Source organism: Tachypleus tridentatus, chromosome 4 (assembly GCF_004210375.1).
Source record: "Tachypleus tridentatus isolate NWPU-2018 chromosome 4, ASM421037v1, whole genome shotgun sequence".
NCBI lineage: Eukaryota > Metazoa > Arthropoda > Merostomata > Xiphosura > Limulidae > Tachypleus > Tachypleus tridentatus.
This window is the reverse complement of record NC_134828.1, coordinates 109,615,192-109,630,630: the sequence shown is the minus strand read 5'-3', so window position 1 is coordinate 109,630,630 and position 15,439 is coordinate 109,615,192. Positions and strand designations below refer to the sequence as shown.

The 15,439-nt window shown below is 32.8% G+C and overlaps 1 protein-coding gene across 1 annotated transcript; it reads right to left on the bottom strand.

Moving 5' to 3' along the window:
• Positions 1–6,342: 6,342 nt before the first annotated feature.
• On the bottom strand, positions 6,343–13,530 carry LOC143248403 (uncharacterized). Its single transcript, XM_076496757.1, has 3 exons — positions 13,412–13,530; positions 7,681–7,757; positions 6,343–6,754 (listed from the first exon to the last, which is right to left on the bottom strand). The coding sequence occupies exons 1-3, from the start codon at positions 13,433–13,435 to the stop codon at positions 6,382–6,384; spliced, it is 474 nt and encodes a 157-aa protein (XP_076352872.1). The 5' UTR covers positions 13,436–13,530; the 3' UTR covers positions 6,343–6,381.
• Positions 13,531–15,439: the final 1,909 nt, after the last annotated feature.

Genomic DNA, 15,439 nt, shown 5'->3' with positions numbered 1-15,439 from the left:
TCTATAGCATTGTTCATAAACAATACTGTACAAATATCTTAGTTATTAGTCATTGTGAGACTCTATAGCATTGTTCATAAACAATACTATACAAATATCTTAGTTATTAGTCATTGTGAGACTCTATAGCATTGTTTATAAACAATACTATACAAATATCTTAGTTATTAGTCATTGTGAGACTCTATAGCATTGTTCATAAACAATACTATACAAATATCTTAGTTATTAGTCATTGTGAGACTCTATAGCATTGTTCATAAACAATACTATACAAATATCTTAGTTATTAGTCATTGTGAGACTCTATAGCATTGTTTACAAACAATACTATACAAATATCTTAGTTATTAGTCATTGTGAGACTCTATAACATTGTTTATAAACAATACTATACAAATATCTTAGTTATTAGACATTGTGAGACTCTATAGCATTGTTTATAAACAATACTATACAAATATCTTAGTTATTAGTCATTGTGAGACTCTATAGCATTGTTTATAAACAATACTATACAAATATCTTAGTTATTAGTCATTGTGAGACTCTATAGCATTGTTTATAAACAATACTATACAAATATCTTAGTTATTAGTCATTGTGAGACTCTATAGCATTGTTTATAAACAATACTATACAAATATCTTAGTTATTAGTCATTGTGAGACTCTATAGCATTGTTTATAAACAATACAAAACAAATATCTTAGTTATTAGTCATTGTGAGACTCTATAGCATTGTTTATAAACAATACTATACAAATATCTTAGTTATTAGTCATTGTGAGACTCTATAGCATTGTTCATAAACAATACTATACAAATATCTTAGTTATTAGTCATTGTGAGACTCTATAGAATTGTTCATAAACAATACTATACAAATATCTTAGTTATTAGTCATTGTGAGACTCTATAGCATTGTTTACAAACAATACTATACAAATATCTTAGTTATTAGTCATTGTGAGACTCTATAGCATTGTTTATAAACAATACTATACAAATATCTTAGTTATTAGTCATTGTGAGACTCTATAGCATTGTTTATAAATAATACTATACAAATATCTTAGTTATTAGTCATTGTGAGACTCTATAGCATTGTTTATAAACAATACTATACAAATATCTTAGTTATTAGTTATTGTGAGACTCTATAGCATTGTTTATAAACAATACTATACAAATATCTTAGTTATTAGTCATTGTGAGACTCTATAGCATTGTTCATAAACAATACTATACAAATATCTTAGTTATTAGTCATTGTGAGACTCTATAGCATTGTTTATAAATAATACTATACAAATATCTTAGTTATTAGTCATTGTGAGACTCTATAGCATTGTTTATAAACAATACTATACAAATATCTTAGTTATTAGTCATTGTGAGACTCTATAGCATTGTTTATAAACAATACTATACAAATATCTTAGTTATTAGTCATTGTGAGACTCTATAGCATTGTTTATAAACAATACAAAACAAATATCTTAGTTATTAGTCATTGTGAGACTCTATAGCATTGTTTATAAACAATACTATACAAATATCTTAGTTATTAGTCATTGTGAGACTCTATAGCATTGTTCATAAACAATACTATACAAATATCTTAGTTATTAGTCATTGTGAGACTCTATAGCATTGTTTATAAACAATTATTAATTGTATTTAATTACAGCATTTTGTGAAATTTGGAAAGTTGTTGTTTTTGGTTTTGAATTTCACGTAAAACTACATGAGAGCTATCTAGCCTAATTCAGTCGAAGATTTGGAAAATTAAACTGTAACAAGTGCAAGTATATATTGTACTTACTGCATCTCATCATTGAAAAACAGTGCCAAGTGGTTAAGGCACTCAACTCGTAATCCGAGGGTCGCAGGTTTGTACCCCTGTAGCACTAAACATGCTCGCCCTTTCAGCCGTGGGGGCGTTATAATGTTACGGTCAATCCCACTATTCGTTGGTAAAAGAGTAGCCCAAGAGTTGGCGGTGGGTGGTGATGACTAGCTGTCTTCCCTCTCGTCTTACACTCCTAAATTAGGGACGGCTAGCACAGATAGCCTTCGAGTAGCTTTGTGCGAAATTCAAAACAAACAAACAAGCCACCCCTCACCCTTCTGTTACAAAGCCGTCAAAATATTTACCATTTTTCTACGAAGATTGTACTTCAGTTTCCTCACTAGTTCTTCAAAACATCCAAGGGTCGCGGGTTCGGAACTCCATCACACCAAACATGCTCGTCCCATGGGGGCGTCATAATGGGGTTGTCAATCCCAGTATTCGTTGGTAAAAGAGTAGCCTAAGAGTTGGCGGTGGGTGGTGATGACTAGCTGTCTTACCTCTAGTCTTACACTGCTAAATTAGGGATAGCTAGCGCAGATAGCCCTCGCGTAGCTTTGATCGAAATTCCGGAACAAACAATCAAAATCTTCAAAACATAAAAAAAAATAATTACACTAACCAAGATTTTTGATATATTGCAAATTGCAATCATTTAAATAATACTTTATTTTAATCTCTGCAAATGTATATTGAAATTATTTATTTATAATTTATGTGGAACACCAGTAAATATTCTTACAATACGTACTATTCTTCGATTTTGTTTTTTTTTATTATTGGCTATTCTATATTTTGTGCAGTTATACTGAGACCGGTTACTTGTAATTATATCTGTGTCACCAATAACTGTTTTAACAATATTCACTGTTCTACTTAAAATATTTTTTTAAACTTCCTGTAATACATAGTTCGAATAACAAGATGTGAGAATAAGAGAATCCAACGATCGTTAATCTAAAAACAGAAACTACATTCTACATTAGAACATACTGAAGTGATTTACTCAGTAATATAATAACATTTTCAACGAAAGAATAACAAATCTTACACAGAAACTCCAAATATTTTAATATTTTGATTCTCTCCAGGAGCTATTTGCAACTGAATTCAGGATCAGTAAGTCTTCAGATCTTGAGTGAATCAATACTGATGTTAAGATAAGACTTTCCATGAATCCACTGAATACTTGTTAATGTATCTACGATCAGTAAATATTAAGATATTGAATGAATTAATGCTCATGTTGAGATAAGACTTTCCATTATGTAGGTTCATGACCATGTTGAAATAAGGCTTTCCACTACATGGGCCAGTGCTCATGTTGAAATAAGGCCTTCCACTACATAGGCTCATGTTGAAATAAGGCCTTCCACTACATGGGCCAGTGCTCATGTTGAAATAAGGCTTTCCACTACATGGGCCAGTGCTCATGTTGAAATAAGGCCTTCCACTACATGGGCCAGTGCTCATGTTGAAATAAGGCTTTCCACTACATGGGCCAGTGCTCATGTTGAAATAAGGCCTTCCACTACATGGGCCAGTGCTCATGTTGAAATAAGGCTTTCCACTACATGGGCCAGTGCTCATGTTGAAATAAGGCTTTCCACTACATGGGCCAGTGCTCATGTTGAAATAAGGCCTTCCATAAGTCTTTTAACAATTGTTTACACTATTTGTACCCGGCTCATCTTTCGTGGTTTCTCATACAATTTGTCTAAAATATAGTCGATGAAAATAAAATAAAATTATAATTGGAAGGATAAATCTCTCAAAATTCTCTGTCATCATGTGTACTCCACTCCTCTATCATCGTGTGTACTCCACTTCTCTATCATCGTGTGTACTCCACTGTCATCATGTGTACTCCACTCCTCTATCATCGTGTGTACTCCACTCCTCTATCGTCGTGTGTACTCCTCTCCTCTATCATCACGTGTACTCCTCTATCATCATGTGAACACCACTCCTCTATCATCGTGTGTACACCTCTCCTCTGTCATCACGTGTACTCCTTTCCTCCAAAATCACGTGTACTCCTCTCCTCTATCATCATGTGTACTCCACTCCTCTATCATCATGTGTACTCCCCTCCTCTGTCATCATGTGTACTTCTCTCCTCTATCATCATGTGTACTCCTCTCCTCTATCATCACGTGTACTCCTCTCCTCCGACATCACGTGTACTCCTCTCCTCTGTCATCAAGTTTACATTGTGTTTACTACTTTGGTGTCCATTTCTCGTACCTTTATTTTAGTATTTAATGGTTCATGAGAAAACAATCCTGATTTTTACTTCGTGTCCAATTATGGCCTCACATCAAGTGTTCACTGAGAACAAACTTCATGTTATTGTCTCTACATTTACCTACGATACATTTCATGTTATGGATGTAATGACTAGACATTCCGTGTTATTGATGTCATGTTTAATGACTAGACAGTTCATATTATTGATGTCATGTTTAATGAATAGACATTTCATATTATTATTTTCATGTTTAATGACTAGACATTTTATATTATTGATGTCATGTTTAATGACTAGACATTCCGTATTATTGATGTCATGTTTAATGACTAGACATTCCGTATTATTGATGTCATGTTTAATGACTAGACATTCCGTATTATTGATGTCATGTTTAATGACTAGACATTTCATATTATTGATGTCATGTTTAATGAATAGACATTTCATATTATTGATGTCATGTTTAATGACTAGACATTTCAAGTTAGAACTTTATTTTCCCGTGATTACAGAATAAAGGTTATGTTTGTTGTGTCCTCTGTCTCCTCAATACAAGTTATAAGTGGTTTGTCCACTAAAAATGTTTTTGTTATGTGATTAAACTTTCAAGCTGTTACGTTTGTGATAATTTTTATGCTTCGTGTTTGAAAACTGTACGTTGCAGAATCTATTAACCACACATCATGTTTTACATGCATTTAACTTTCATACTAAAATATCAGCCATCAATGTACTAATCAAATCATGTTCAAAACGCATTTAAAATGTTTTATTTCATTAAACCATTAAGAGCTATTATTTAATTTATTTGTGTCTACTTGGAATTAAATCTAAACAACAAAAATTGGTCACAAGTACAAAACTTTATTTTTTAAAGGTATGTGAATCACCAGTTACCATCAGGAGAAGATACCAGTTTAATTTATATTATAACTACTCAGGAAACTTGACGATTCAGGAAATACTGAATTTATTTATTGTTCTTAATTAGGAATATATGCTTGTATGCATCTTTTGGCTTTTAGAAACATATTTTTATATCTTAAAACAAAGATTCAGGATGGTATTAGGCATGACTCATGGATATTTTTATTGTCGTATATTCAATATAAAATCCATTATACGTTATCGTACGACGATATAGTTTAAGCAAAGCGTCTATTTCTTTGTAACATAAACAAATATAGTGTGTTTATTTACTGTTAAGCAAGACAGAACTACACAATGAGCTGTCGCTTTTAGTATTTTAAGCTCTCTGACTTACTGCTAAGTCACAGCTTGTTAAAATACAGATTAGTTTCTTCTATACTACGAGTTGTGGTGCCAATATTTATCCAAATATTTTTATAGCACCTGTAGATAAAAAACAGCTGATTGCATGCGGGTTAAATAGTGTCTAAATTATGTTTCCGAGAAAGGTAAACAAACTCTGATACGAACTGGAAACCTTTATAAAGACGTTTTGAAAAGTTACTGCATCATACAGATCGATACATGAATCCTTGAAACACATATAACGAGCCGAGGCTACATTACATGATTGTATTTGAATTTGGTGAAATTTTATGTCTGCGACAATCTGTATTCATTCACCATATGGTTTTACGGACTTGTAACGCTAAAACCTGGAGTACGATTTCCTCTTGATAGACAGAGAGATTGTCTATTCTGTAGCTTTGAGATAGAACAAACAAACATTCGCCACCTGGCGAGCGTTTGATAAGAATTATAAATTTTTTTTTTTTGTTTAGATATCGAGTCTTCAGTAACTGAAATGAATCTTATCGGGTTTGTTTTAATACAAGAAAACAAGTAAACAAACACGTCTTAATTATTTTGTCGTTTGTGATTCATTTACGTAATGAATATTGAGTGTAGACACAGGTTAAACTGTCAAATCCACTGACACATTAAATAACTTGAAAACAAAGATGCTTAACACACGTATCATGCCAACTGATAACAATATATGTAATGGGCATTTCTGTGTGATTCTAATCTTAAATGTAGTTAAAGTGTCTGTTTATCTATTGCCTGACACTAAGCTTTGTCCATTTTCTAACTACGTGTTTCAGGCTTCTTAAAATACCAAGAGGTAGATTATATATGTTTCGTAAACTAGTTTGATAAATAAATCACTATAGTTGAATTAAATTGAATATTAAATTCAAACTTATAGGAGTCTGTTTTAAACTGTTATAGTACTGACTACCAAAATAAATATAAGAAAAAACTTTTATTCCAAACACTCCCCTCTCGAACTTATGTGTTCTTAAATTATCATTGCAATACTCATAATCTCACATATACATCCACTTCGTATTTTAATGTAATCTAGTCGCCAAGAGACATCGGTGCCATATTCTCTAACCAGAGCATATGTAAAGCTATACTTTTGAACACAATGAGAACGTTGTATCAGATGAGATGAGAGAAAACGACAGGGGCGCCCTCTCACTTCTTCCAAACAGGATGTTTGAAAAAATTTTTGCTTGGCGTATTTGGTTTGGTAAAGTTCGAGAATTCGTCCAGCCTTCGAGACTCCTCCTACTGGCTGGATAGTCTCTGTCAGCGATGGGCAACATTCAGAAGTTTCAGTGACAGGTAGTTGCACAAATTTATCCAACTTGAATGTATCCCATGCCCTGAGTTAAAGAGAAATCAGAAAATCCTAGTAAAAACTATGTTGTATACACATATAAAAATGGAAAATGTACATGTAATTATATAAACAGCGGTTTGTAATACACTGCGAAAACAAAATGTACTTAGTGTGGCCTATCAACTAACCACGAAGATTCGTAATAGATATATTTGTTAATACGTATGCTACTGTTCAACCTAAAGTACCTTAAAGTTTCGATAGCCTCTGTGTCTTCTTCATCACAAATAATGCCTTAATTCGTATTTTATAAAAGTGTATTGTTATGTTTTAATACGTGTTTTATGTCCTTGTTTTTGTGCCTCAGTTTTAGTTGAATACCTTGTTTTATTTTCACCTATCACAAAATAACCATTACGTCCTTAACAAGTTTTTAAAGTCGTCTGAAACACGGCTTTATGAATGGCACAAAATACTGCCGAATATCTTCCTGGTTTTCTTTGTTCTCTAGGGGAGCGAAACGGAATTGTACGTCGCGAATTTAATAAATCCTAACTGTCTGTAAGGACTCAAAACACCTTAGAAGTAACTCATTTCAAAACATGACGTCAAAATCAAATAAACGCTGATTGCATGTCCTTTAATAACAATAACAATAAAAGTACATTCGACATACGTTCTTATTTGGATAGGTGGAAATGAATCGAGGTACTTTCAGTTTTCGCTTATCAACTAAACATCAATGAATGACTTTTGTATAAATAATAAAAAACTGATATGTTTAACAGGTTAATAAAAAGAGATTTGATATGTTTGACACACAAATAACTACAGTGTTTATATTATAAATGAAATTAGTGTTTGTCATTTCAAGTATTTTCCCTTGTTTCTCTCATACTGAGAAGTCAGTAATACTATGAGAACAAATGCGTTTGACCTTGTTATCAAAGAAAAAAAAATTATACTTACCTTATATACTTGTGCTGAAATTCAACATGGCTGTGATTGGTGGATCTCCCACGGTTACAAGCAATCAGAACGAAGCACTGTACAAAATATAAATAAAGCAGAAAAAAAAGTTGTTAAACAAACATTCTAGGTGCTCTAGGAAGGGACACGTGTCATGAAATGCAATCTAATATAAGTTTTCATGGTAAATTTTCATTCAGCTTGACTATACAGTCGGCTCATATTGAAGCCTGTTAGTAGACACGTAGGTGTAAGGGCGAACGAATAAAACTGGCGGTAAAACGATCATGTCAACTGTGTGTATTAATCTTGTCCTTGTAATTTCAACCTTCCTACATTATGTTTGTCCTGTCTGCACAAATGAAATCTGATGAATTAATAGATATAACTCTTAAAATTTGAACAACTTTCACCTTCATTTATTCTTATCACCAATATACTTATGTTTTACTGATGTCTATTTATTAACACGGAAACGCACGCTATCTTTTTTACTTTGCATTTTATTTAAAGGCCCAATTAGATGATAGAGCCGTGAGTTGCATATTAAAATATTTTTTCAGTCCTATAGAACTTGTTTCATATATAATGTTCATGTTCCTTCCATTATTTATTAAAGATTAAAAGCTAGATGTACTACCTCGGGGTTCTCGAAAGTGTTGCGTTTCATGAGTAAATAAAACGAAATTTAACAGCAACAAATATATATATATTTCTTGCTTTTCAAGTTCGTATGTCACACTGTGTTGTAGCCTATAAAGTGAATAATTCTTCTCGTAATTCATGGCATGCGCACGTTTTCTAACGTCACAACAGTATAAATTGCAAATAGAAACATCCTTTATCCGACGTCACTTTAGTGTCTACTCATTGACAGACAGAGAACACGCTACTGTACAGTAGTGTGAGTGGTTATAATGGGTGAACCTTCAGGGCGCTCTTCGGCCCATTTCAGGGAAATTAGTTCAGCATTCCTGATTTGCTGGATTTTTCCTGTTCATTTGTTTATAATTGTGTTTATAGAATTTGTGTATTTATTTTTAACTACAATTCTAAATGTATTTATACATCTTACTCGAAAACTGATTCGTATAAACAAAGACAATAAAAGTATATTGTATTTATGGAAAAAAAAACTATAAAGGTTTCATGCCGCCGTTCCTAACTTTGAACGAATGACCAGAGAGAAAGCAAGCCGACCTATTTTGAGAATAATCAATTTTCCTTACTGTGTAGCTTCATTGGGTTCCCCGCTAGACTTACAAAGCTAAAATCAGAGGGTCGATTCCCCTCGATGGACTCAGCAGAGAGCCCAATGTGACTTTGCTATAAGAAAACACAAACGCAGTTTCACTGGAAGAAATTTAGAGCTAAGTTAATTAAACACACAAGGGGCAAATTTTAGAATGTTCTTGTCTCGGTCACTTGAAAAGTGAATGTATATTATTGTCGCTAACACACGTGATGTTCTAAAAATGTGTAACAAACTGTGTAGACAAAAGCCATCAGAAACAAGGTATTTAATTAAATATGTGGAAAAGTTTGTTACAAAGCAAATGTAAAGAAACATAATCTGTGAGAGGAACGCATATAATTATCTAAAGATGTGGACTACCAACGATCGAACACAAGTGCCTTACACGAGGACGAACGAACATAATAACTATATGAGGTTTTCTACGTTAGGCTACTTGTATCAACGTAAGTAGTTTACTTCAACTACAAAAGTTTAGTTTCGTTTCTTTTGAAATCCGTGCAAAGTTACACGAGAGCTATCTGCGATAGCCACCACTAATTTAGCAGTGATATACCAAAAAAAAGTAACAAGTCAATACTACCCACCGCCAACTCTTGGGCTACTCTTTGACGAATGAATATTGGGATTGTCCGTCACGTTACAATGCCCTCACTGCTGAAAGAGCGACCATGTTCGGTAAAGGGAATTCGAACCCACGATCTTCAGATTGCGAGTCAAGCGCTCTAGTCACTGGTTGGGCTTCTTACAACTAAACAAGTGCTCTACAAAGAATAATTTAACTGAAGAAAATTTGATTGAGTGACATTTAGCTAAATAAATGTCTTACACGGATGTACATTGATTTGGAAATTTTCTAAGAAGTTCACATTTAGTAAGAGAAGAATGTTGAATTAGAAGAAACATGGATAAAGAAAATTATTTTTCGTAAATAGAACATCCTACGTGAGCTATCTTTAACCAATGGAAAGCGCTTCACGTGAGCTATCTTTAACTAATGAAAATTGATTAACGTGAGCTACCTTTAGCCAATGAAAAGTAATTCACGTGAGCTACTTTTAACAAATGAAAAGTGATTAACATGAGCTACCTTTAACCAATGAAGAGTGAGTCACGTGAGCTACCCTTAGCCATTGAAAAGTGATTCACGTGAGCTACCTTTAACCAATGAAGAGTGAGTCACGTGAACTACCTTTAACCAATGAAGAGTGTTTTATTTCGCTGAAATTGCCTTTATCCAAAAACTAACTATCTTATATGGGTTGCAACAAAAAGTGATGTCTTACATTATTAATATTTAACTGAAGAAGGCGTCTTACGTAACTACCTATACACCAGCAGAAAAATCATTCTAGGGGTGTTACAGAAAGCATTTAAATGAGTAACAAGTAACTGAAGAAAATGTCCTACACCAGGTACGATTGAATAAGGTATCACATAACTTGAGGTTAACAAAGATAGGTAACCTGTATGACATACTCTTAGCTGACATAATCATAAACATCGGCTGTGTAACCATTTTACGTAGGTTACACCAGGTTAATTAAATAAAACGTTCTGACCTAAATATACGTAGGTAGGGTAACAAACTATTATGTATTACACTATGTTAATTTCTTCTTATGAATATGCTTACTACAGGATACTCTGTTATGTAACAGATGTTACACTCTATATATAATACAATACAACAAACCGTGAGGCTTTTATTATACGAAGATACTGCTGTGTTTTCAATTATATAACACCAGTTTTTACGTTAAAGTACTCACAACGATATATTGTACTACATAACATTGATGAGTTATTCTCACGTAAAGATACTTACCACTGTTGTTGTTTTTCAATATCTTGTTGACAGATGTGTATGTTTTTCTCACGTGAAAATATTTACGTACCACTGTTTCTTTATGTTGTGTTAACAGTTATGTGTGCTTTCTCACATGAAGATAATTACTACCAGTTTTATGTTGTGTTAACAGCTATGTGTGCTTTCTCACATGAAGATAATTACTACCAGTTTTATGTTGTGTTAACAGGTATGTGTGCTTTCTCACATGAAGATAATTACTACCAGTTTTATGTTGTGTTAACAGCTATGTGTGCTTTCTCACATGAAGATAATTACTACCAGTTTTATGTTGTGTTAACAGCTATGTGTGCTTTCTCACATGAAGATAATTACTACCAGTTTTATGTTGTGTTAACAGCTATGTGTGCTTTCTCACATGAAGATAATTACTACCAGTTTTATGTTGTGTTAACAGCTATGTGTGCTTTCTCACATGAAGATAATTACTACCAGTTTTATGTTGTGTTAACAGCTATGTGTGCTTTCTCACATGAAGATAATTACTACCAGTTTTATGTTGTGTTAACAGTTATGTGTGCTTTCTCACATGAAGATAATTATTACCAGTTTTATGTTGTGTTAACAGTTATGTGTGCTTTCTCACATGAAGATAATTACTACCAGTTTTATGTTGTGTTAACAGTTATGTGTGCTTTCTCACATGAAGATAATTACTACCAGTTTTATGTTGTGTTAACAGCTATGTGTGCTTTCTCACATGAAGATAATTACTACCAGTTTTATGTTGTGTTAACAGCTATGTGTGCTTTCTCACATGAAGATAATTACTACCAGTTTTATGTTGTGTTAACAGTTATGTGTGCTTTCTCACATGAAGATAATTACTACCAGTTGTATGTTGTGTTAACAGCTATGTGTGCTTTCTCACATGAAGATAATTACTACCAGTTTTATGTTGTGTTAACAGTTATGTGTGCTTTCTCACATGAAGATAATTACTACCAGTTTTATGTTGTGTTAACAGCTATGTGTGCTTTCTCACATGAAGATAATTACTACCAGTTTTATGTTGTTTTAACAGCTATGTGTGCTTTCTCACATGAAGATAATTACTACCAGTTTTATGTTGTGTTAACAGCTATGTGTGCTTTCACACATGAAGATAATTACTACCAGTTTTATGTTGTGTTAACAGCTATGTGTGCTTTCTCACATGAAGATAATTACTACCAGTTTTATGTTGTTTTAACAGCTATGTGTGCTTTCTCACATGAAGATAATTACTACCAGTTTTATGTTGTTTTAACAGCTGTGTGTGCTTTCTCACATGAAGATAATTACTACCAGTTTTATGTTGTTTTAACAGCTATGTGTGCTTTCTCACATGAAGATAATTACTACCAGTTTTATGTTGTGTTAACAGCTATGTGTGCTTTCTCACATGAAGATAATTACTACCAGTTTTATGTTGTGTTAACAGCTATGTGTGCTTTCTCACATGAAGATAATTACTACCAGTTTTATGTTGTTTTAACAGCTATGTGTGCTTTCTCACATGAAGATAATTACTACCAGTTTTATGTTGTGTTAACAGCTATGTGTGCTTTCTCACATGAAGATAATTACTACCAGTTTTATGTTGTTTTAACAGCTATGTGTGCTTTCTCACATGAAGATAATTACTACCAGTTTTATGTTGTGTTAACAGCTATGTGTGCTTTCTCACATGAAGATAATTACTACCAGTTTTATGTTGTTTTAACAGCTATGTGTGCTTTCTCACATGAAGATAATTACTACCAGTTTTATGTTGTGTTAACAGCTATGTGTGCTTTCTCACATGAAGATAATTACTACCAGTTTTATGTTGTTTTAACAGCTATGTGTATTTTCCTCACATGAAGATACTTACCACCAGTTTTATGTTGTTTTAACAGCTATGTGTGTTTTTCTCACATGAAGATACCACTAGTTTTTAGGTTATATTAATAGCTATGATAGCTGTTTATATTAGCGTGTTTTTCTGAAGTATAAGTGCCTATCACTAGGTTTTCTGTAAAACTAATAACTACTTGTTTGTGTGTATTTTCTCAAGTTAAAAATCTCACCATAGAATTTTAAATAAAAGACATGTTTTTCTGTGTTTTTTATGAAGATTTTTCTTTCTATCTCTTAAAGTTACGAGTCAGAGAACGTATGAAAATTATATTTTCATTTATTGTCTAAAGAGACAGGTTTCTTGAATTTAGTAAGTTTTTCTTTCACCAATAATTATATAAGGAGTGTTTAACGTAAAGAAAACTAAAAATATATTTCTATATAGTAGGCATTAACAACTAATCACTCTATCTACCGTATCAAAGTGCGTTTCTTAAATAGATATGAAACTTAATGATAGACATATAATTTATATGAAAGCGACTGAGAGTTTGCTCACTTAAAAACTTAACTCGTTTAATAGAATATTCTTTGGTTGAACTTAAAGAAGAGATAACATACAAGTAAAGTAGTTAACTGGTGTACGGTACGTACAAAATGTATTGTCTATATCACGTCCAAACAACTCCTTTACGTGGACAGCTAAAAAAGTCCTATTGTCAGCTATGATTGGTCTGTACTATTTATATTTGGCTTGTAAGTTTCAGATTCGCTATAGTACTTACCACTAGGAACTTGACTGAGCTCATAGTGACACTGTCCAGTGGAAGAGACTCGTTCAGTGTGACCAGCACACCGATCACTTAAGAGACAGACTCCTGCAACACCCACGCGTGGCGTGAGACCCATCACATTATACAACAGGTAAAAAGCTATAGGGAAGTAGTAATGAGGGTAATATTACTGACACGTAACTTAAGGTTTTGGTTGGTAAGATTCGAACGTGTTTAACGGCTATCAATAAATTTTAACCCTTATAAACGTAGAGAAACAAACCATTGTTTTGCATGTGGCAGTTACCAAGTAAGTTTTAGCAACTCATGGTGAAAAGCATTTCAAGCATTTATAAGACAAATTCGAATGAGTTGATACTAAGTAATTTAAAAGCTGGTGTTTTTGCATGAACCACGGTTTGTATTTTTCAAAGCTGCTAAGACTAAGTTAAGATAAAGTTATAACTGATGAGGTTGTAGTTGGTTCTATTCTTAGGTGTGTTCTTTTAGTTTCATTTCTATATCTTCAATTTTTATAAGTCCCAGTTTCTTTGAAATTAAAGTAAGGAAGTACATTATACTAATATAATAATAAATTAGGAAACAATGGCCTATAAGCATAAGGAAGAATTTTCTAGTGGTGGAACACACTACGTGTTTCATCAAACATTAGTTTGTCTGTTTTCTTGGTTTTGTGTATCTAGTGATAGATTTAATAGGTATAAATAACGTCAAACAAAATTTTCATTTATTTAATCATTTTTCTTTCGTACTTCGCAATCACACACGCAAAACTTACAACACTGAACTAATTAGCTGACAATAACAGACAAACCGTCTAACAATCTAACAGTAAGTCCAATTTAACAGACTCACATGTAAATAATCGCTTATTCGGGTTTTATAGTATTCAAACTGTTTGAAAATCTTGAGTAAGTTTTCAGATGTGTTAATCATCTAACGTTAAAAATATCCCTCTATCAAACGACTAAAGAAACATCTAAATTGAAAACACTGCCTGCAACACTGACCCATCTCTTGATTGTAAAGTCCCTTGAGCAATACTATTAAACAAAAAATAATTATACATTAAACTTGAAGTCCTTGAAAATTAGCAACATTAATAGTTATATGTCTGGACATCACCATTAATAAATAATTAATTAAATCTGAATCAAAGTACAATATAAATTTAATTTATTAACGACTTTGTATTTCTTTACAAATTTACTGTTAACAAACTTTCCTGTCAACAAATTACTTTTGTTATTTTATTTTCTTTAACTTATGGTATGCAGATGAGATGGCCTCTTGTTCTTTATTAACGCCTGCAACTTGGCATTGAGAGATTGTTTCTTTCAGGTGGATGGACTAGAGAATTTGTGAGGGATTCTGCTTCATGTGATAAATTGGAAGTGGTACTTAACAAGACCTCAGGTCTCTTCAGCATATTGATTTTCTTTTAATCCAAACAGATGACTGTTCTCTCGTCAACGTACTTTCAAAAACGAACATTGGTTATTTTCCTTTGTATTTCAGGTTCATTCTCTATTGTCACTATGAAAGTTCAACCTTTGGTATATAAATTCTTGGTTATAGAACACAGGTTTGCTTGTTATAAACTTTGAAAATATTCGAAGCAAGTTTAACTTGACATTTGTGCTTCTGCATTGAGTTTATTTGCAATGTCAATTACCCTCACATAGAGTTGTGTATAATACCTCCCCACAGCAAGAGTGAATTACAATTTTCACCTTACTGAAACTTTATGACCAGTTGCTTTGTACATCACCCCATCTTTTTTATTCATCTATGGTTTGTTTGTTTGTTTGTTTTGAATTTCGCGCAAAGCTACACGAGGGCTAGCCATCACTAATTTCATAGTGTAAGATTAGCTAACTCATGGGCTACTCTTTCACCAACAAATAGTGGGATTGACCGTTACTAATTTAACAGTGTAAGGCTAGCCAACTCTTGGGCTACTATTTTACCAACTAATAGTGTGATTAACCGTCACATTATAATGCCCTCAGGGCTGAA

What these genes read in the sequence shown, in the direction of transcription:
- LOC143248403 (XM_076496757.1), bottom strand. Translation starts at nt 13,435, where the DNA reads ATGAGCTCAGTCAAGTTCCTAGTG. An exon ending in GCTCAGTCAAGTTCCTAGTG is followed by an intron (nt 7,758 to 13,411) that starts GTAAGTACTATA and finishes TATTTTGTACAG; the next exon opens with TGCTTCGTTCTGATTGCTTG. An exon ending in TTTCAGCACAAGTATATAAG is followed by an intron (nt 6,755 to 7,680) that starts GTAAGTATAATT and finishes TCTTTAACTCAG; the next exon opens with GGCATGGGATACATTCAAGT.